The sequence below is a fragment of the Pangasianodon hypophthalmus genome, chromosome 14 (assembly GCF_027358585.1).
Source record: "Pangasianodon hypophthalmus isolate fPanHyp1 chromosome 14, fPanHyp1.pri, whole genome shotgun sequence".
Lineage (NCBI taxonomy): Eukaryota > Metazoa > Chordata > Actinopteri > Siluriformes > Pangasiidae > Pangasianodon > Pangasianodon hypophthalmus.
The window spans coordinates 9,862,405-9,886,402 of NC_069723.1; the positions used below are offsets into that span (position 1 = coordinate 9,862,405).

Consider the following 23,998-nt stretch of genomic DNA (forward strand, 5'->3'; position numbering starts at 1 on the left):
GTGGTGACATCAAAAGTATCACACAAGTTTATGAAATAACATTTACAGTATATGGTTTTATATTTTGCGTGCTTGTCCTTCTCTCTCTCTCTCTCTCTCTCTCACACACACAGACACACACACACACACACACACACATACACAGCCCTACACCCACACATATACATACTGGAGCCACCTGGTCTACACAGGGGACCTTTTGCTATTGTTTCACATATACATTCCCAGAAACCGAATTAGCATATAACACCTTGGGGTGAATTTACCAGGCTGGGGGTCCATCCTGCCATAAAATAAATTATGTCTGTCTCATTTGATTCTCTGGTCATTATACACTACAAAGAGGTGCATGGGGTATAAGTAGGATATGAGAGTTAGATGTAGAGGAGGAAGATCTTGGGGAAGAGACTGTGCCATCTAGTCTCAAGGAAGAATCTTAGATTTGATCTCTCTGCAAAGCAATTAACAGGTCCTTTCATTTCACTGTTTCCGTAAGTTTTCACATTTTACCTGTTACTTATTTTCTTACATTTTTCCTTATGTTCTTCTGCTTTTAATTAATAAACCTTTGTAACTGTGTTATCTTTAAAGTATTCAACAGTTGTTATTGAAAGGCAGTGTGTTACATGAATGTTGATTAGAGTAATGGTATGTTAGACACATTTAAAAACAGACCTCTGACAAGTAAATTCGAAAGGCCTTTGCTTGCAAGTCAAACCTCTGAGCTAACAGAACAATTATTTAATAAATGTATATAAGTCTCTCACATAGTGACGTCACATTCTAGTACAAACTTATAAAAGCTGTTTAAATGAAATGTATAAATGAACGCTGGGATATTACAAATCCAGCATTAAAGTTATTGGTTAGGTTACATAAAAGGTTATTGACATTAGTTAGTGACATTAGATTAGCCTAGTAAATTGGAGTCAGATATTAAAGTCATAAAGTTAAAGCGCACATTTAACCTTCTGCTGCACCCATTTCCGCCCATGTTCATAGCGGGCTAAGATAATATCATTTTATAACTGGGCCTACAGTTTTTGGTGACCAAGACGTGCTAGAAAATACTTTCCTGACGTGATTAAAACCACTTAATCCTCGCAATTAAGACCTCTCCAGCGCGATAACCACATTGTGATCTGAAATCACAAAGGTCTCATGTGATTTAAAATTCATAAATTAGATAGCCTATATTGTCAGGGTTAATTGCTACAGTTTTGCCTTTGTCTAAGTGGCCTGTAGTCTGCAGCATAGTAAATAGCACTAAATACTATATTACGTGAATCTATTGTGCTGCTGGGAAATGGAGTTCACTGCTGATGGTTGATTGTGGCATGTAATTATTGGACTTGTTATTAAAGCAGGTGACATGAGAATCATTTTCCCGGTGCGTTTAGCAAATATTTTGGGGCGTAGTCAGTGTTAGAACCAACCGAAATTGACACAGGTACATTTTTAAGCAAAATTCAGTTATTCAGGAGTACAGCATAAGGTATTTGTAAACTTCATCAATTTCACTAATTTATTTACTACAAATATGGGTTACATTGAGGCATAATGTAATAGGTTCTTTCTTTAATACCTGCTAGTATACTGTTGGAGTATTTCTGCACTTTATATTTCAAGCTCTACCACTGTTTAAAAAATTTTTACTTGGCCATTTTCTGTTAAAGTAAATTATCTAAAGATCAAGGCTGTTACTGTGTGGGTGACATGTTTACCTGAAGCCAAGTGAAATAGGTTAGTGACCGTATGTTTACTGTAAGTAAACAGTGTGTGACAAATGAGTAAGAGCAAATTTTGAAAGCAACTGAACCAAAAATATCAATATCACACTGCTAAAATGTTGTCATGTTAACTGTGTGTCAACTCACACTGTTAACATTTTTATTTGGTTTAAGCAAATAGGTGCATCTTTTCTTAGAGTATTTTCTTACAAAGAAGTGCAAAAACATACCAGTCATGATACATGTATTTGAATATGTCTAATTACTAATTATAATAAAATGGAATCCATGCCTATTTAATTATCCAATTATAGATTCCAAATTACATTTCTTGCAGTGATTATTTTAATGACTCACTCCTTATATTTTATACTGTTACCCATGACCTGTTGTTACATTGTCTTATTGACTATCAGTTGATTTTAACTATTGAATCAATAGACAAAAGTTATATTGCTTATGCTATTTTTTTTTTTTTTTTTTTGTATTGTAGTGCAACATATTGTCATTAGTGATTGATTAGCTAGTTTGTGGCAAATAAAGGAGAAAAAGGTTTAGAGGTTTTATTTTATTTACACTGCAATCTGCCTATTTTGTATCTCACATATTACATACTATTGTGAAACCTGCTACATGTTAATAAAAATGTGCTTTTGGCAGAAGTTTGCACTGTAGTCAGATTTCCAAAAGTGGTTATTAATTAATGGGAGGATGAGTGCAGTTGGCCTGACTGTCTTTAAAAAGGCATTTGAACTTTACAGCTTTGCACTGGTGATGGACTTCATCATGGTGGTCAGTCGGGTCCACGTAAGGATAAGGCTACTATTAGCCAGCTTCCTCTTTCTCTCTGTCTATGGACAAACCTCAGGACCGTAAGTATCATACAACTTTACATTGTTGTCATAAACTATCACAGATTGCATAGCCACTGTGTAAAATATACTAATATTAAAAAATAATGTATTAAAACATTTTAAAATTTGTTTCTATGAAAATGTTCAAAAAGGTGTTTTTTTGTTTGTTTGTATTTGTATTTTAGATTAGAAAGTGAATTAGAAAAAAGCAACTAAGAAAGAGATAGGTAGCAGGACAGCTGGGAAGGACCCACAATAAACAACAAATTACACGGCTCCAGCACCCAGTGCAACACATCAAAAATGTTAACACATACTGTAAATAAATCTTCAAGGACAAATACAAGAGGGTTTTTAATGTTAAATTAATGGCCATTAACAATTTTGTAAATTTCTATTATCAACACATGTAGATTAATGTATCTTACATAGAATTTTGCCTATGCCTATGAAAACATTTTCAGAACATAAAAGCAAGAATCAGCTCTCTAAATATTCAGGGTACAAAAGAAATTACACATACACTGAACAAATTCTTCATTAGCATTCTTCACAATGTCAACCAACATCAGCACTTTTGGAGTGCTAAACAACAGAAGAGCAATGACACTCAACAGCTTTTACATTCTAAAGGCATTTGACTGAGAATTTTGGCCAGCTACCTCTGCAGTGCAGGTCTGCATATGTAGCACCCACAATTAAGCCCCAGGAGATGACACAATGAATAACCAGAATATGCCAGAATACTATGATAGTACTATCAGAATGTTTCTTATCTTTAACTGCGAATACCTAATTTCTTCAGTTCAGCTGCATTGAAGAAATGGCTCATGTTTTAAGCTCTTACACAATAACACCATGACACATTGGTACTTATGTCAGTGCATCTTAAGATGTGCAATGTAAAATGGCAAAATGTGGAATGTTTTTCAGGTGTTTTAGATAGTCAATCCAGCAATGAGAATGATTTCAATAAGTTCTTTTGTCAAAGGCATTCTTAAAGGCTGTGAAGAAATGTCTGAAAAAATATGTAATATAAACTAAGTATGAAAAATTTTGGAAGTCATTTTGCTAAAAAGTGTTAATTTTCTCTATGTATGGAGACTTTTGGGACACCCTGTATATTAGCGAATGTTTAAACATCTTACACAGATCTTACACAGCAATAACATTGATTGCAAACTTAGATACTTAGGCACTTAGCTCAGTGTATGTTAAGGCACTCTGTATATACTTTTGCAATAGTATTGATTGTTGAGCTGGGTTTTGTTTGGTTAGCTAAGAGTTTACTCAAACAGTTGCTGTGATCTACAATGGTTAACTTATATAATGCTTCTCCATTTTTCAATGATTACATATGAATGAATTGAAAATAATCTTAAACCTTCTTTTTTGTCCTCAGATATTTCATGGTGACATTTCCTGCAGTAATAGAGTCTGGCTCTGATGCAAAGTTCTGTGTGAGTCTTTTGAAGCCTAATGAGACTCTGCAAATGAACATTTATCTTGTTCACAACAACCAGAGCAGAACTCTTTTACAAGAGACAGTGGAAAAGGAGATTCACCACTGCTCTCATTTTGAGGTCAGCAATCTACACTTTTCTTAACTTAACGTTTGTGGACACCTGACTATCACACCCATATATTGTTTTTGAACATCTGATTCCAGATTTAGTCCACTTTTTTCTGAGACAGCGTTCCAGTAGATTTTGGTGTGTGGCTGTGGGGATTTGGCCATTTAGTTACATTAAGTGCATTAGTGAGGTTGGGCACTGATATCGGGCGAGGAGGCCTGGGGTGCAGTTGGGGTTCTAGTTCTAAAGTTTGAAAGGTTCTCAGTGGGGTTGTGGTCAGGTTTTCCTCTGTACAAGCCACTCCTATTTTTTTAGTACAAACTTTGTTATAGATTTTTATTTTATGACTTCTACATTATTGATTCGGTACAGAAACTTTTTAGATTTCCAAACATTAGTTTTCCAGCACAAAATGAAATATTACAGAAAAATGTTTGTATGTCAGTAAAGAAAGCAGCATATTACATAAGAGACCAGACACAAAAACATAATGAAGCCTGCTGGGTTTTGCTGCAAAAATAAGAAGCAAGTGTGACAGTCAAAGTCTCCAGAAGAACTGTGGCTGGTTCAGCAAGATATATATATATATATATATATATATATATATATATATATATATATATATATATATATATATATATATACATGTGTGTGTGTGTGTGTGTGTGTGTGTTTGTTAGGTATTATTAATGATTGAGGTGGTTTAACATGAATATATCTTCACAGGCTCCACAGGTTGAGGGTGAATCAGTGCAGGAGATCAAAGTAGAAGTCAAAGGTGAAAGTTTTAAGATGACAGAGAAAAGGAAAGTGATGTTTAAATCCTACGAAACATTGGTATTTATTCAGACTGATAAACCCATCTACAATCCAGGCCAAACAGGTGATTCATTCCTGCAATATGCCTCACTATTTTCATTTTAACATATGAAAGTTTAATTGTTACTGATGGTGCAGGTCAAAACATCGCACTATACTCTTGTTATTCCACAGTGAATTTTAGAATTGTCTCTATGGATTCTAATTTTATCCCATTTGAACAAAAGGTAAGAGAAGAGTTTTATGTTAATATATAAATGACTCCTATTTAACTACACACCAGGGCACTGCACTGTCATTTACATAAGTACAGACCAATGTTGCTCCCATCTATGTGTAACTTTTTTAGTTGTACAAATTCCACTGAATAAACCATAGCCTTCTTGCTTATAATGTGTTGAATCAATATATCCTGGTTTGATTATTTCAAAATGGAAATTACAAAATTTTTAAAGCATTGTCTTATACTCCACAGTACAGCACAGTGAGTCTTCAGGTAAGATGGAATCATACACAACATTGCATATTTTATGACACCCTTGTTCATTTGTAATATCTATAATGCAATGCTTCCTCAGTGTATTCACAACACCGAGCTAATTGTAGTTATCTTTTGTGGAACCAAACAGGATAATCATCAGAACAGGATTGGTCAGTGGACAAATGTGTCCTCGAGAGGTCTGATACTCCAGCTTTCTCATGAGCTAAATGCTGAAGCTTCACAGGGACTTTATCAGTTAATCGCTGACACTGGAAATAGGTTGATCACACACCAATTTAAGGTGGAAAAGCATGGTAAATGACATTACTAGTAAAATTGGAGTACTTTTTCTGCTTATAGAGATGTAAGCAAACAAACTTATCTCACTGTAATAATTAACTGGAATAATTAATAATTAACTTTCAATTTTAGTTTTACCCAAGTTCGAGGTTACAGTAAAAGCACCAGAAGAACACAGCGTTGGTGAAGAGGAACTGCAGCTAGAAATTTGTGGAAAGTAGGTTTCAAGTTTTTTCTCAAAAACTGAGAAAAATGTCTTAAAAGTTCAGTTTTATTAAACACGTTGTGTAGAGTTGACACAACTGAATATCTAGCACATTTTTATATTATAGTTATCTCTCATGTTATATATCATACATACTAGGACTTATGTATATTGTATTGAAACTCTATGATATGAAGGTACACTTATGGACAACCAGTACCTGGTCAAGCAGTGGTGCAGGTGTGCCGGAAATCTAGGAAACGCTATCATGAGGCCCCAATGATTTCACCCTGTCTGAGTGAAACTGTGGAGGTATGTATATAACACACTTCACAGACAAATATTTTTCTCTTTCTCTCACTAATGAAATGAGTCACCAGTTGTTTTTGGATGTTCCCATAGATGAGTCAGACTGGCTGTGCATTTTTTATGATCAATGTGTCAACCTTCATGAATACTGAATTTGAGCATAAATTTGAGGATTATCTTGATGCTACTATTACACTCACAGAGGAAGGAACAGGTGAGTCAGTAACAGATCTCTTAAAACAAAGATAAGAAAGAAGCCAGCACTGACTCCTAATGTTATACTTTATACTTATTATTATACTTTAACACAATTTTCATTTATATTTCATAATAATGTAATTTGTTTCTTTTTGCTTAGATATTTCCATGGTGAAATCTGATAAGATAAAACTTTCTTTCCAAATTGGTAAAGTGGAAATCCTTGATTCACCAAAAAACTTTGAACGGCAAAAAGTTATAGAAGGAAGAGTAGGTTTTCTGTTTGTTGTTGTTTTTTTGCTTCAATCGTTGCTTGTCTATTGCTATTTCTTTTATGTTTATGATGTTTGACAGTGCTGTGACAATAATTCTTTTTTCAATGATCAACAGATTAAAGTTACTGCCTTCAATGGAAGACCAATTCCTAACAAGAAGGTGTATCTTTCAGAAGGTGAACGGTGGTCTCAAAAGTTACTACTTAATCTTACTACAGATAGTGATGGATTAGCAAACTTCTCAATCGCTTCACCTGAACATCCTACAACAGAGATAAGACTGAGGGTATGTTATGACAGCATAACTCAAAAAAAAGAGAAATCTATTTTCAGTACACCATCATGCTGTAAAGCATATTTTTATTGTTATTATTGTTCCTATGTCACTGTTATCTAGGCAAGTGTTTATCCAGAAGAAAAATACCATGGACACAAAACGCCATTCTTTTTGAGCGCTGATACACGTATACAGCTGCTCCAACCTGCGACATCTTACAGTCCAGTGTTCAGTGAACTGTCAATAGAGAGCTCAGAGGAACCATTTAAGTGTGGTGCTGAAGTTCCCATAACCGTTAACTACTATATTGTTGGGGAAACTACTGAAAGTTACAGCATTGATCTTATATACACGGTAAGTACATGCACTGAAACTGTTTACCACCAGACAGCTGCATTACCACCTGCCACCTGCATTACCTACATTAGCAGTAGCTCTTAATATAAAGCACTGGACAATTATCACATATTTTCTCTCTCTGGTTCAGGTCGTATCTAAAGGAGCCATAGTCCATCATGGGCATGAGAAAGTTGAAGTGGAAGACTCTACAGATGTCAGAAAAGGAAAGATTTCATTCAAACTATCTGTTGTTGCTGAGCTGGCTCCTGTAGTGCAGGTGGTGGTGTACTCTGTCCTTCCTAGTGAGAACGTCATTGCTGCTAGCAAGAATTTTGATGTGGAAAAATGCTTCAGAAATAAGGTAAAGCTAGCACCATCATTGTTAATGTTTTTCTTGCAATCATTTAGTCTGACTGCTCATTTTTTAGCAATGAATCTGCTAAACCTGTCCAAACTTTTTTTCATCATGGACTCCAGGTTTCGCTACAGTTCTCTCCCTCTAAAGCAGTTCCTGGTGAGAAGAACAGTCTCGAGCTCACAGCTCATCCTGGTTCACTGTGTGGCCTCAGTGTTGTGGATCAGAGTGTGTTCATCTTGGAGTCTGGAGAACGCCTAAACACTGACAAGGTGAAATTATGATGTACTGAACTTGTGATTATAATATGTAATTTTAACCAAAATTTTAGCAATGCTTTCCAGTGGTAGGAGACTTCAGGAACTATTTCCCTAGGATAGAAATGCTCTGGGGCTCATCAGTTGTGATGTCTAAGGGTTAGGCTGCACATACTTAATTTCCATTGCAAGAGATCAGTGGAGTGTGAGACCTCCAGTGGTCATTTGATATTCAATGTGTGAATAAAACAGACTATTTTACGTCTCATCTCTCATGTTAATAAAATCTTACATGCACTAAGCTTACATATATAGTTCACAGAATTTACTGTCCATGTGTATGTTATAAGACATACAGAAAAATATTAAATTAATTAAAATTGTTTTGATTATATGTTCTGTAGATATTTAAATTGTTGCCAGTGACATCAGTATCAGGTTATACCTTTGGAGTTGAAGATGATCTGGAATGCTTGCGTGTTAGACCCCGACGGGATGTAGAGTTTGACCGTGTTTACAATACAATAAAGGTAACAGACTGACTGGGTGTAAAACGTAGCATAATTAGTTATACATGTTTTATGTTATGTTTGAATGTTATTAAATTAGGAAAACAAATTGAGAATGAAAATACCAAAATACATTTTATTTAATACTTGTACTTTAATAAGAATTAATTTTAATTTGAAACTACCTGGTACAGTGTTCAGTGATATACTACGCTGATGACACTATGACTTATTATCATCCGACAGGGAGTGGGGCTGAAGATGGCAACAAATTTGGCTATTAGACAACCTAACTGTTTGATGTACAAAGGCATGCAGTATCATCGTGATCATATTTATGGTACATCCAGGCCCTTATTCATATATTATTGATATACAATAAATAGTAAAATATATAGTGTTTCTTCTATGTAATTTATTGATATATGTTAGATAAAAATGTGGATATGTTTATGCATTATGGGAAAGATCCTGAACAATTGCAGTACAATTAAATCCAATGCCCAATGGGTACTGATAAGACACACATAATAAGCTTTCATGTACGTACATAGTTCTCACAGATATAACAGCTAGTGTATGAGTTCTGTTAATTGTTTATGTTTTTGCTGATTTGCAGTTCGATACAGGGCAAATCTTCATGGGGTAGGAGCCCCAATGGCTTTTCATGATTATAAACCAAAACATGAACATATTGAAACAGTTCGAAAATTCTTTCCAGAAACATGGATATGGCAACTTCATGAAGTTGGGTTAGTGAATCAGCATATCACTTTTTATTTTATTTTATTTTATTTTTTAGCACGTACCCTCATGTGCTGTACCGCTTTGCAATAAAATTAACTATAATATAATGAATAATGCCTCCATTTCTTTAGCGTCAATTATTCTTTTCTACAGGGACTCCGGATCTGCACAGCTTCCTGTCACTGTTCCTGACACCATCACCACTTGGGAGACAGAGGCTTTCTGCGTGTCCTCTGGAGGTCTGGGACTGGCTCCTCCTGTTCAGCTCACTGTATTTCAGCCCTTCTTCCTGGAGCTCTCGTTGCCCTACTCCATTGTCCGGGGAGAGGTTTTTGAGCTGAAGGCCACTGTCTTCAATTATCTTTCCAAATGCATCATGGTACTGTAATGCCAAGATTATATCTTCAAAATATTGTAACATATGAGATGCACAGAAAATTAAACATCTGTGCTTCATCGACAGGTTAAAGTGACTCCAGAAGTTTCCTCGGACTACACTCTGGAACCCTCTTCTGATGGCGAGTATTCATCCTGCCTGTGTGCAAATGGCAGAAAAACCTTCAAATGGACCCTGATTCCCACTGTGCTTGGTGAGACTTAAAACTTCTTTAGATGAAATATATGTCTGATATGTCTGATATGTCAGTTGCATTATATTGTGGAGAATTGAAGAGTTTGTTATTTATGCTACAGGAGTCTTGAAAGTGACAGTGAGTGCAGAGGCAGAACAATCCCAGACTGTGTGTGACAATGAGATTGTGAGTGTTCCAGAAAGAGGCCGTATTGACACAGTTACACGAAGCCTGATTGTACAGGTTAGTGACTTGAAAATAGTCTAATCAGAAAATGTATGCTTAGGCTAATTGTTAATATGATTTAATTTATTCCCATGTAGGCTGAAGGAACTGAAAAGACAAAGAGCCAAAGCTGGTTATTATGCCCACAAGGTTAGACTTATATAAACTGCATATAATCAGCATATAAACTGCTGATTTATTTCAAATTGTTTATACAACAATGCTCATGTAAAACTGGTGCCAACAGTACTGTAAAGATAGAGATGTCTTTTCTTTCACTTACAGGCAACAGTGTTTCAGAGGAGTTGGAGTTGACTCTTCCTGAGGATGTAATAGAGGGATCAGCACGAGCTTCTGTTTCAGTACTTGGTAAGAGAGAAAACTTTAGGGTTAAAAAGGGTTAGCAGATTAAGAGTACATTTCTACTATATCATGATTGTTGGGGTTAGAATGTATTATTGGCTGCAGTGAAAATACAAGTAAGAAATAAAAACAAGCTAACAAGAACAATGGAAAAGTATAGAAAATAGTAGAAGAATACACCTTCCTAAATCTCCCTTGTTACAGGTGATTTGTTTCTTATCTTACACATAGAACATTTCATGTCAGCATGGGCAACCACTTTTCCTCAAGCATGACTGTCACTTCTGGGATTCCCCAGGGTTCCATCCTGGGACCTATATTTTTTTTCCATGTGCATGCTCCGCCATGTGTTCTAGCTATTTGGACCAATGAACAAAAAGGGTATCCAAAACATTTTAAACAAGGAATTTATATAATTAGCTAATCATTTATTTAGCGTAGACTGCATGCTCAGGCAATTTCTGCATGCACTTGGCAAAAATTAGTTTACATTTTTCCGTCGCCATACTTCAGACCAATGAATGAAAGAGTTGTACAAGTACATGTTTGTTCTACACGCCCCTCAGCCAACATTTGTGTGAAACCAAACCAAACCAAACCAAATAGCAAATAAACCAAAATGATCGATTTCACTTTGATTCTGATTTAGCAAACAGATTAACAAATGTGAAAACAATTGTCCTGCCAGGGCTAAAGCCCAGGTCCACACCCATTGGTGAGCTATTACAACCACATGGCACATGCCACAGTGCCAATAAAATAATATGAATTATAAATGAATATGTGAAGACAATATATAATGTAAAAAAAAAACCCACAATAAAACATGTTACTAATTTTAAAACATCTTAACTAATTATATTAATGAATGTTAAATCCTCCACTACTGCTAATCTTTACCCATACACAAAATGCATTAAATTACAAAATGTTTCTCTGAGAGTTTCTTGCAATAACATTTTTCTACAAGAGATAGCTTTGGATGTGTATTATATTAGCCTACTTCATAACATACCAATTCTTAATGCACTCGTGTGGACGGCCTGGTGACTCAGCTGGAAGTGCAAAGTGCTGAAACTCATGTATGTAAATAATGACCAACCTTCCTGAGGGTGATGCTATGTCTACAGCAGCATCTGGAACCACCATGTTCAACTCCAGCCTCAGTAGTGTCTGAAAACAAGCCTGGATTGCCCTCTGTTAGGTGCCATGCCATGTCAAGACAGCCTTTAATCTATTAAAGAGATATATATCGAAGGGATGACATTCCATAAAGCCAAAAAGCCTTTTTCCATAGTCTTATACAATGTGCAGTTGACTATAGAATTGGCTTCATCTGGTCTGAAATGTTATGATGGCTAAATATTTTGGTTTGTGAACATCTCTGAGGGATTCACAGAAATGGCTTGGTATTGGTTACTGCTGTCCACTGAATTCAGTGAATCCCAGATCCAGATCCACTTGTTCCAAGCCACAGATTTCCAGTGTTTCAGTGTTTGCAATGGTAGTATTGGACTGTATGATCAGTTTGCTTATTTGGGCAAACCATGCAACCAAATTAACCATTTAAATGAAATCAAAATCTCCAATTCATGTAGTGGACAAAAGGAGGTTGAAGGAGAAGTGCCTCTTCTCCTAGTGCCAATTGCATCTGCAGTTATGGGCATTATCTTATTAAGGTCCAGGAGAAACTGTACACCATGTTATGGATATAGCCAACATTCCCCATAACAACATACAGTTTGCAGACCAGTATGTCATCTCTTTTATATTCGGCTGCAAGATGCAAGGATTTATTTGCAGAACTTCATCAAGCTGTACCAATAGTGAGGCTGTTTGTGTCTCTACCAGAGGCTTTGATCACAAAATAAGTGCATTTGCATCTGCCAATGCCAGAGCATTGCCAATGCCAGAGCATCTGCCAAAGCCAGAATGCATGACCTTTAATTATGCCAGAGCCACAGTGCATTCTTTATCATACAAAAGAGCTCTTTAATTACAATGTGTCACTTGCTTTGGGCAACTATGCATTGAAATGAGTTAATCATTCAATCAGCTGAGTGGAAGATCCAGCTTCAGTTTCAGAAAAGCAGCCTGAATATCATCCCACAGTGCATGCATCGCTGCTGCTTCCCCTCTCCTGCATTACACACAGATCTTCAGAAAGCTCAGAAGGCAAGCTATCAGCACTCTCCGCTAGAGTGAGCTCATTAATTATGTTTAGACAATGAGAAGCTGCCACTGAGAGAAAAGGGTCTATCTCTATATGCAAGACTGTACTAAGCTCCTACAAGACTACTAGTACCAAATTAACTGCTCTGGTAGTACAGAACATAAGACAGCAGAGCATTAAAACACATGAAGCAATATCTAGTAGATTAATTTTTGTTTGGCTTTTCTCTGGTATACTTGTTTTTGGTTTAAATTGATTATAACTTAAAGTGTTTTGACAGACAAAGCAATGTATTTTTCTAAGTAAAGGAAAGAATATTATTGTGTTCTTCTGTAGGAGATATACTTGGTCGTGCATTAAAAAATCTGGATGGGCTGCTAAGGATGCCATATGGCTGTGGTGAACAAAACATTGCTCTCCTCGCCCCCAATATCTACATTCTTCAGTATCTAGAGAACACTGAGCAGCTCACCACAGCTATCCGTGAGAGGGCTACAGGTTTCCTTAAGAGTGGTCAGTGAGATTATATTTCTCTGTTTAATTTTATAGGTCAACAATCATTATGAATATATTCTTGCTGAAGTAATCAGAATCAATCATTTTACTTTACACAGGATACCAGAGGCAACTTAACTATAAACATATAAATGGTGCATATAGCACATTTGGCAGTGGAGAGGGGAACACATGGTAAGAATTTCATGTGGCACACAGATAGCATTAATGCAAATGTTTAAAAATCCAAAACTTTTTTTTTTCTAATAATTTGTTAATATATACTGGGAAGTGTTCCACAGAGATATTTTAATTATGGACACAAATAAATCTCCATCACCAGGTTAACTGCTTTTGTCTTGAGGACTTTCGGCAAAGCACAACGTTATATCTTTATTGATCCAGAAATCATTAAGAGTGCAAAGCAATGGCTCATAAGAATGCAGAGATCAGATGGCTGTTTTATACAAAAGGGAAGTCTGTTCAATAACAGAATGAAGGTATGTATGGTTCTAAGGCAGTCCATTCTAGAGAACACATTTCTGAATAAATTTACTGAATTTCTATTTTATGTGTGCATCATTTTCATGTATTTCAGGGTGGTGTAAATGATGATGTGACTATTACTGCCTACATCACTGCATCATTCCTTGAACTTGGAAATACAGTCCAGGTAAGAGCATCATACAGTATTTAATTTTTGCTTTCAAATGACACATGATTCTTAGGGAGACTCTGCAAAAGTCATAATAAAGATCTAACTCAAACTGAAACTTTCAAAACTATTGCTTTTTCTTATTTACCATTATTTATGCTTTGCTTGCAGGATCCCATTGTGAAAAAAGGACTGTTGTGCCTAAAGTCTTCTATTGGTAACCTGACAAACACCTACACCACTGCACTGTTGGCCTACACTTTCAGTCTGGCTGGAGAGACTGAAACTCGAGAGCACCTACTAAAAAAGTTGAATAGTGATTCTATTGAAGGAGGTATGGGATGGTTAGAATAATTTGTAACATATAAATTCAACTAGTGGTATAGCAGGACAAACCTAACAGTAATAAGATACTTAATGGTTGAGGCATCATTATCTAATTTATTTGGTAATTTGATATACTATAAAAGATAAGGAAAGATTGAAAATGTACAAACAGTTGCACTCAAAATTATTCAACCCCCACAAGACTGTAAGGGTTTACAAATTCATGCTTTTCTGAAAACCTAAAATATTTTAAACTTACCTCTGTATCAAGTTGAGTGGCATATTAAAATTGATAATTTAAAATATATGATGTAATATTTCTGAGTAGAAGGATATATTCTTTCGTTGGGAGTTGAAATCAGTGGACTTACATGAGATCAGTGGACTTACGCGCATAATGTGACATGGTCACCTGCAGCACATTTAGTGCCACTGTGAGCGAAGACAGCAGATAAGAAAGCTAAAAACTTAAAAAAAAAAAAAAAAAAAAAAAAAACACTGCTGTGACGCTTGTTTAAAAGCCACCAATAGGAGGAAGGAATAGGATTACAGAAAACTCATGGGGCAGCCACAAATACGGTAGAGGCAATGGCAAAACATAAACATATGGGATTTAAAAGAAAAGCAATTAGCAAGCAAGTGCTCTGTTCATCGAGTTTATTTACTATTATGACAGCTTGAATCTATTTCATGCTTTCCAGTTGAGATACAAATCTGTGCTGCATCGCACATGAGCATTTGTGGCGAGAATTTGATTTTTTGTTTGATGTTTAAGTAGTACATTATGTATCAATAAACTTTCTTTTAAGGCCTTAGTTAATATATGTTCACTAAATGTTACTCACATCACAGTAATACCTTGCATTTGAGGGGGCTGAATAATTTTGAGTGCTGATTTTGGTGATTGTGATGATGATTGTGAAAATTAGTGGCACAAGCGGAGTCCCGGCTATAAGCATGAAGATCAAAAAAGTCAGTCTTAATTTTTTTGTGTCTCTTTAATTTTAGATGGTCGGCTTCACTGGTCTCAGTCAGCATCAGATGACTCTGGTGCCTTGTCAGTGGAAATCAGTTCTTATGTGCTGCTAGCTGTTCTCACTGCAGACAAAATCACTGCAGCTGATTTGGGATATGCTAATAGGATAGTCAGCTGGCTGGTGAAGCAGCAAAATCCCTATGGAGGCTTTTCATCCACCCAGGTACTTAGTTAATTTGCATTCCTTTATTTAATTTCAGTTCCAACTTCACTGTCTCCAAATTTAACTTGCAACAAGTGGCCTGAACAACCAGCTCAAAAAGCACAGACAATACAACACCTCCAAACCCCACACAAAACACCAAACAGCAGTTAAAATGTAGACCAAAAACAACCAATTTCTAAAATTTCCCACTAAATATTAGGAATTCACTGCTAAATATTTAGCAGAGCAACGACTATAGAGTTAAAGACACTTTGAGAAGTGTAGTCCTTCCACCAGGTGAGCTTACCCTGTGGCCTAAAGGCAATAAAAGGACAACATTTTGTTTCATGTAAATGTCAGAAAGAGATTTACTTAGTAATTTTACTTGTCATTTTTTTATATTAAATATGATATTATTAGTCAAGTTAGGTTGAATAAGACTATAGTATAAATAAATGGCATGCTTTGTCCACAAATTCTAAACAGATGAAGTTTTGTTTGGTATATCACTATACCAAGATGTTTATAATTGTCCAACGAAATCAGTTGCTGAGCCTTTTTTTTTTTTTTTTTGATGTGGGAGTAGAACCTTCTAAAGTTAATAACCATATCTTTTGACAGAGTGACTAATTTCTTATATATATATATATATATATATATATATATATATATATATATATATATATATGAATATAATATAATAATATAATTGTTTTCCTCCTCTTTTAATCAGGACACAGTTGTGGCCCTCCAAGCTCTGGCTCTGTACTCCACTAAAGTGTTCAGCTCAGACGGCTCTAGCACAGTAACTGTAAAGTCAGAAGATGGACACAGTCACAACTTTGATGTGAACCAGAACAACAAGTTACTGTTCCAAGAAAGATCATTGCAGGATGTTCCTGGCAAATACAGCATTGAAGTGACGGGCTCCAGCTGTGTGTCAGTGCAGGTATCTTTAAGTCATGATAGCTTTATTAATCTTGCTGACATTTGTCTGTTACATTATCAATCCTAACTCAGATTTTTCAACAAAGTTTTCCTTGTTCATTCATTCTTAAAAACAATTTTATGTACATACATACATACATATACACTATATTACCAAAAGTATTCGGTCACCCATCCTAATGATCAGAATCAGGTGTCCTAATCACTTGGCCTGGCCACAGGTGTATAAAATCAAGCACTTAGGCATGCAGACTGTTTTTACAAACATTTGTGAAAGAATGGGCCGCTCTCAGGAGCTCAGTGAATTCCAGCGTGGAACTGTCATAGGATGCCACCTGTGCAACAAATCCAGTCGTGAAATTTCCTCGCTCCTAAATATTCCACAGTCAACTGTCAGCTTTATCATAACAAAATGGAAGAGTTTGGGAACAACAGCAACTCAGCCACGAAGTGGTAGGCCACGTAAACTGACGGAGAGGGGTCAGCGGATGCTGAAGCACATAGTGCAAAGAGGTCGTCGACTTTCTTAACAGTCAATTGCTACAGAGCTCCAAACTTCATGTGACCTTCAGATTAGCCCAAGTACAGTACGCAGAGAGCTTCATGGAATGGGTTTCCATGGCCGAGCAGCTGCATCCAAGCCACACATCACCAAGTCTAGAGTAGGACTCTAGAGCAGTGGAGACGCGTTCTCTGGATGATGAATCACGCTTTTCCATCTGGCAATCTGATGGACGAGTCTGGGTTTGGTGGATGCCAGGAGAACGGTACATTTCGGACTGCATTGTGCCGAGTGTGAAATTTGGTGGAGGAGGAATTATGGTGTGGGGTTGTTTTTCAGGAGTTGGGCTTGGCCCCTTAGTTCCAGTGAAAGGAACTTTGAATGCTTCAGGATACCAAAACATTTTGGACAATTCCATGCTCCCAACCTTGTGGGAACAGTTTGGAGCGGGCCCCTTCCTCTTCCAACATGACTGTGCACCAGTGCACAAAGCAAGGTCCATAAAGACATGGATGACAGAGTCTGGTGTGGATGAACTTGACTGGCCTGCACAGAGTCCTGACCTGAACCCGATAGAACACCTTTGGGATGAATTAGAGCGGAGACTGAGAGCCAGGCCTTCTCGACCAACATCAGTGTGTGACCTCACCAATGCGCTTTTGGAAGAATGGTCAAAAATTCCTATAAACACACTCCTCAACCTTATGGACAGCCTTCCCAGAAGAGTTGACGCTGTAATAGCTGCAAAAGGTGGACCAACATCATATTGAACCCTATGGGTTAGGAATGGGATGGCACTTAAGTTCATATGTGAGTCATGGCAGGAGTGTACAAATCCACTTGCCTTGCCATCTACATGCCAGTTTTCTGCACAAATACTTTTTGAAGCATCTTTATAATGTTCAATTAAAAATGAAAATGGGGACTGATGTACACAATGCGGACACATTTTCTGTTTATTGCCTGCTTTATGCTTTGACTTCTTTTATCCCCATTTGCAGACTGCACTTCTCTACAATATCCCTACACCTACTGAAATTAGTACACTGAGCATCGCGACTATGATGGAGGGAAACTGCACAAAATCATTCAGACAAACTTTGACCATCAATTTCTCTGTCATGTAAGAATAAACTCATGCTAAATCCTAGAAGTAATATTTTTAAAAAGTGGCTGATTTCTTCAGGTGATTTAGAAATAGATCTTAAGTATGCTTAAATTATATTTATAGTCATTCAATTTTTTTTACTTTAAATTACTACAAATCATATTTAAAAAATAGTAGAAATTTTATACACTCAGCAATATTATGCAAGCAGAACACAACCAAATAATGATTTATTTTGTTATGATTTTATTATGTTTATATCATGGCAAAATCATGTCCATGTCATCTACATTACAGGAAATGCTGATATAGGAAATGCTGTTATTAAGCTTCTGCCATGGAAATAGTTTTATCACTTCTTGAAAATTTAGGAATTTAGGAGCATAACATGTGAAAAGATCATTTTGTACTTCAAGAGTATTTAGAGATCACCAAATTCCACTGGATTTCCATGAATATTTTTTATTTCAGAATTTGTTCCAGCAGAATTTGTTAAGTTTTGTTAAGCAGGAACTATCGTGAGATAGGCCTTTAGGCTACAAACTCAGCAAAAATCACTAAATTCACTGCCATCAGTCTCCTTACAATAACTTGCATATAAATACTGTTTTTGACATTTTACCCTGTAGTGACAATGATTACTATTTGGTATTATTATTGTTGCTATAGTTATTGTTATTTGTTATAGTCACTGAGACTTAGTTTTTGTTATTGTCTGTTTTCAATTTTCAGATATAATGGGGCACTAAACAACACCAACATGATTATAGTGGACATAAAACTCTTATCAGGGTTCACAGCAGATCCTGGTGAAGTAAGGACTAGCAATGTGATTTTAAAAAATAAATAAATAAAAGCTAAAATTTCTGGTGTGTGTGTGTGTGTCTGCCATTGCCTTTGTATATTTGATTCAAATTTTATTTACTAATGCAGAATAATTACTGTGTTGGTCTCTTAGCTGAAAAACCAGATTTTGGTGGAACGAGTTGATTCCAAAGATGACCATATTATCATGTATATAAAAGAGGTGAGGGGAAAACTCTGTCTGAATCTGTGTACAACAATAACCTTTACCTGTATTACCTATATTTACTTATATTTCTTGTACCTTTATATGCACATAAAACAGATATGATGTAGTGTGTTTACAATATCATGTCTGGTGTACCTCCAACAGCTCCAAAGGAATATTCCTATCAACTATAAGCTACACATTACACAGGTGCTTCCCGTCAAGAATCTCAAGCCGGCAGTGATCAAAGTTTATGATTACTACCAAACAAGTAAGATTTTCCTAGGTTGTGGGATTTTAACTCTGTTATTGTGACTGTATTGCTTCCACTTACTGATTCTTTCATTTAGGTGACCAGTCTGAGACAGAGTACAACTCCCCCTGTGTGTAAGCTTCCAGATCTGCATTAAAGACAGAAAAGTTTTGGATATCTTCTGTGTGGTGTTTTTTTCTTCTGTAAGAGACATTTTCATTGTAGAAATATTGAGTTCATATATATTGTGTTACCACTTTTAAAATGAAAATTTTTTTTTTGGTCTATATATATATACACAGTCAGGTCCATAAATATTGGGACAGTGACACAGTTTTGGTAATTTTGCCTCTCTACACCACCACAGTGGATTTGAAATGAAGCAGTTAAGATGTGACTGAAGCGTAGACTTTCAGCTTTAATTCAAGGGGTTTAACAAAAATATTGCATTAACCGTTTAGGAATTACAGCCATTTTTTACAGAGTTCCTCCATTTTCACAGGCTCAAAAGTAATGGGACAATTGACTAATAAGCAGTTTCATGGCCAGCTGTGGCCTGTTTCCTCCTTATATCATGATAAATTAAGGAGATAAAAGGTCTGGAGCTGATTAAAAAGTGTTGAATTTGCATTTGGTAGCTGTTCATGGGAACTCTCAATATGCCATCCAAAGAGGTGTTGATGCAAGTGAAGGAGGCCATCATTAGGCTGAAAAACCAAAACAGACCTATCAGAGAGATAGCAGAAACTTTAGGAGGGCCAAATCAACAATTTGGTACATTCTTAAAAAGAAGGAATGCACTGGCGAGCTCGGCAACACCAAAAGGCCTGGGAGACCACAGAAAACAACTAAAGTGGATGATTGCAGAATTCTTTTCTTATTGAAGAACAACCCCTTCACAACATCTAGCCAAGTCAGGAACACTCTGGAGGAGGTAGGCCTATCATTGTCAAAGTCTACAATCAAGAGCCACCTTCATGAATGTAAATACAGACGGTTTACCTCAAGATGCAAACCGCTGGTAACACTCAAGAACACAAAGGCCAGATTAGACTTTGCTAAAAAACCTCTAAAAAAAGCCTGACCAGTTCTGATGCAAGATTAACTTGATGGGAAGAGAAAAGTATGGAGAAGGAAAGGAAGGGCTCATGATCCAAAGCATACCACATCATCCGTCAAACATGTGGAGGAAGTGTTATGGCATGGGCATGTTTGGCTGCCAATGGAACTGGGTCACTGGGGTTTATTGATAATGTGACTGTTGATAGAAGTAGCAGGATGAATTCCGAAGTGTACAGAGCTATACTTTCTGCTCAGATTCAGTCAAATGCTGCAAAACTGATAGTACAGCGCTTCACAGTACAGATGGATAACAACCCAAAACATACTGTGAAAGCAGCCCAAGAGCTTGGAAATTAAATGTTCTTAAATGGCCGAGCCAGTCACCTGACCTCAACCCAACTGAGCTGCTCTTCACTTACTGAAGACAAATCTGAAGGCAGAATGACCCACAAACAAGCAGCAACCGAAGATGGCTGCAGTAAAGACCTGGCAAATCATCTCAAGGGAGGAAACTCAGCATTTGGTGATGTCCATGGGGTCCAGACTTCAGGTAGTCATTGACTGCAAAGGATTTACCTCCAAGTAATAAAAATAATCCTAATATTTATGATTATATTAGTTTGTCCCATTACTTTTGAGCCTGTGAAAATGGAGGAACTCTGTAAAAAATGGCTGTAATTCCTAAACGGTTAATGCAATATTTTTGTTAAACCCCTTGAATTAAAGCTGAAAGCCTACGCTTCAGTCACATCTTAACTGCTTCATTTCAAATCCACTGTGGTGGTGTACAGAGGCAAAATTACCAAAACTGTGTCACTGTCCCAATATTTATGGACCTGACTGTAGGTCTATATATATATATATATATATATATATATATATATATATATATATATATATATATATATATAAATAAAACTCAAATAACCACTTTTTACAACCCTAGTGAGCCAAAAAAGCTTAAAAATGTAGGCATAGCTTTAGCAATTTCATATTTCAATCAGAGATTGGAGACAATAATCACAGCAAGGTCTTTCAATCACTGCTGCATGTGGTGTAATTGAACGGCCATCCAGAGTTACCACATCAGAAAGCTTACTCCTAGCTGCCTCTGGCCCTAGTAGAAGTACTTCTGTCTTGTCAAAATGAAATAGGAGGAAGTTACTCAGCCTTTAAACATGTCCTTTACATATTCCTCAACTTTATTAAGCTGTCGTCTTTCAATCTGCCTTTGCTGAAACTTATAGATGTGTCATAGGTATAGCAGTGGAAGCTAATATCATGTTTACAAATAATTGTACCCATATATAGAGAAAATATTATCACATATAGAGAAAAGAGCATTGGGCCTAGAATGGATCCAAACATTAATTTTCTAAGCAAAGAGAAGTCACCATTTACATTACAAATACATTATTACACATTATTAGTCAAATAAGACCTGAGCCAAGAAAGACCTGTTTCCTTAACTTTAAAAACATTTTCTAGTCTGTCTGAAAGATTAATTTTGTCATGAAAAAACCCTCATTAAGTCATTGCTACTACATGCGGATTATCTAATCCTAATCAACGATTAGTTTTTGTTATCTATTAGGGTGAAGACATATGCTGATCTAACAGAAATTAGAGCCTTTCTATAGTAAAGAAGCCTATACTTCCAAGCAATTTGGAATAACTTTCATTGGTTTGTTTTAAGGTGCAGTTGTAATTGTTATACCAGGGTGCTAGATTTTTCTCTAAATGTTTGTACTTTACATGGGGCTACGTTATCTAGAGTGTAGCAGAAAGTCAACTAAGCATTCAGTCATCTGACTTACTTCTCTGGGGTCAGAGGGTGAACCAATCAATGTCAATCTATCCAGGAGATTTTCAGTAAAAAGGTACAATAGCTAACGTGGTTACACACTTTATGTGATAGCATGACAAAGTAATTATATTATGATTAAGGCACATTTTAAATAAAATAAGGTAGTAATCTCTGATAGCTTCAGTCTGAGTAGTGTGAGTATGTTTTCTATATATAATCTGAATGTCAGTATTTGTAACAATGGAGATTTAGAGGGATCGCGAGGATCCGTTAGCAAGAAGTTTATTATCAATGTCCAAAATCAAAAAATCATAAACAGAGAACAATTATGGATCATACACAGAATTGGCACAGATAAACTCAGTCCAAATCATAAATCCAAACACTTACTCAAATCTCACAGGCAATGGGTTTGTGAACAGAGAACTAGGGCAAACAAGAACTGAGAGCTATCCAAGACAGTGTAAGCAAGGCAAGGCTCTCTGAGTCTGTATGCTGGTGCTCCATCGACCTCCAACAGGAATGGTGGTTCAGCTCTTGGTACCTGGTGTTGGGCAGATGAGACACAGGTTTTCAATAAAGATACATGGAATGTGGGTGCAATTCGGGATGAGGGTGGTAGCTCTGACCTGTATGTGACTGGGTTTATTTGTCTAATTGTTTTGAAAGGACCAGTGAATCAAGTACTTAACATTCATGATAGAAGTTTTAACCTCAGGTCCCTTGTTGAGAGCCAGACCATCTGTCTGGGGTGCAGTTGCATCAAGTGAGGACGGCAGTGACAGACTGTTGCCACTGTTGCCTGTGAATGGCTCTTTGCCATCTCATGTGGGTGGCTTTCCAGGTTTGCTCACTCCTCCTGATCCACTCATCGAAGGCTGGGACATTCAAAGGTTCTCCAGACCAAGGGAAGAGTGATACCCAAGCATGCATTAGAAGGTTGTGAGACCTGTGAATGAGTGAATCAGGGAGTTCTCTGCGTATTCTGCCCATGGGAGGTAGTGAGTCCAGTCGAGTTGGTTGTTGGCAGAACAAGCCTTTAAGAATCTCCTGATTTCCTGATTAAGACGTTCTGTTTGACCACTGGATCGGGCATGGCAACTTGAGGACAGAATAACATTAAATTTAGTCATGCAAAAGGCATGCCAGACTTGTGAAGTGAATTGAACACATAGTCCCTGAATACCTCCTTAAATACCACCTTAGCGGTCTCCATGGCTGTGGAGAGTTTGGGTAAGGGCACCAGATGACAATTTTACAAAAACGATCAATTATAATTAGGATGGTGGTGTTACCTTGAGAGATGGGAAGGTAAATAATGAAGTCAAGGGCAATGTGCGACCAGGGTCTGAGTGGTATGGCCACTGGTTCAAGGAGACCTGCTGGTAACTGTAGTGTGGGGCAAGACTGAGCACACACACAAGCCTTGACAAATTGTTCGACATCATAATTCAAAGTTCTCCAGAATGTTTCTTCCACTAACCTTTATGTGCTGAATGCTGAATGCAGAACTGAGCAAAGTGTGTACCCACTAGGAGACATTTGCTCTGGGGTACACATTTCTTTGTGAGTGGATATTCAGGTGGAACTTGGCCCTCTTGGTGTGCTCTTAGGATGTCATCCATGATTTCCCAGTGGACTGTTGCTGCAATACAGGACACAGGTATGATAGTTTCAGGAGATTGCTGAGATTATGGACTTTCATATATTCATGATAAAACATCTGCTTTGGTGTTCTTTGACCTAGGTTAATATCCTAAGGTAAAATTAAACCTAGTGAAAAAGGGAGCCCACCTGGCTTGACAGTCATTTAGTCACTTCTAGACTTGACGTATTCTAGGTTCAGTTGGTCAGTGAGGATCAGGAATGTGCGTCCCATTTGAGGCAATGCAGCAACTCCTATGACGCTGTTTCGATAGCGAGTTACCTACATCATAGTTTCGGTTTGAGTTAATTTCTTTGAGAAAAAGGCACAGGAGTACATTTTTGCAAGATTACCATGATGTTCTGACATGACGTCAACCTCCAGTATGAAACAGAGTATAGGATCTGGGTGGTGGAGTGTAGGCACTGTTGTCAAATGAAT

At 36.8% G+C, this 23,998-nt stretch overlaps 1 protein-coding gene across 1 annotated transcript; it reads left to right on the forward strand.

Moving 5' to 3' along the window:
* Nucleotides 1-391: 391 nt before the first annotated feature.
* On the forward strand, nt 392-19,220 carry LOC113533053 (alpha-2-macroglobulin). Its single transcript, XM_034310685.2, has 35 exons — nt 392-491; nt 2,492-2,602; nt 3,987-4,167; nt 4,885-5,041; nt 5,152-5,204; nt 5,453-5,473; nt 5,607-5,772; nt 5,891-5,975; nt 6,161-6,275; nt 6,366-6,486; nt 6,631-6,740; nt 6,861-7,031; nt 7,143-7,376; nt 7,510-7,722; nt 7,839-7,988; nt 8,378-8,503; nt 8,729-8,822; nt 9,102-9,234; nt 9,383-9,608; nt 9,693-9,819; nt 9,923-10,044; nt 10,125-10,176; nt 10,312-10,395; nt 12,899-13,075; nt 13,177-13,252; nt 13,401-13,557; nt 13,656-13,730; nt 13,884-14,046; nt 15,048-15,238; nt 15,954-16,169; nt 17,672-17,793; nt 18,511-18,592; nt 18,737-18,805; nt 18,956-19,061; nt 19,141-19,220. The coding sequence occupies exons 2-35, from the start codon at nt 2,505-2,507 to the stop codon at nt 19,179-19,181; spliced, it is 4,314 nt and encodes a 1,437-aa protein (XP_034166576.2). The 5' UTR covers nt 392-491; nt 2,492-2,504; the 3' UTR covers nt 19,182-19,220.
* The last annotated feature ends 4,778 nt before the right edge of the window (nt 19,221-23,998 follow it).

Coding starts and splice junctions, on each gene's coding strand:
- LOC113533053 (XM_034310685.2), top strand. CDS start 2,505: ATGGACTTCATCATGGTGGTCAGTCGGGTCCACGTAAGGATAAGGCTA. Junction 5,205..5,452: donor TTATCCCATTTGAACAAAAG/GTAAGAGAAGAG, acceptor TATACTCCACAG/TACAGCACAGTGAGTCTTCA. Junction 6,487..6,630: donor ACTCACAGAGGAAGGAACAG/GTGAGTCAGTAA, acceptor CTTTTTGCTTAG/ATATTTCCATGGTGAAATCT.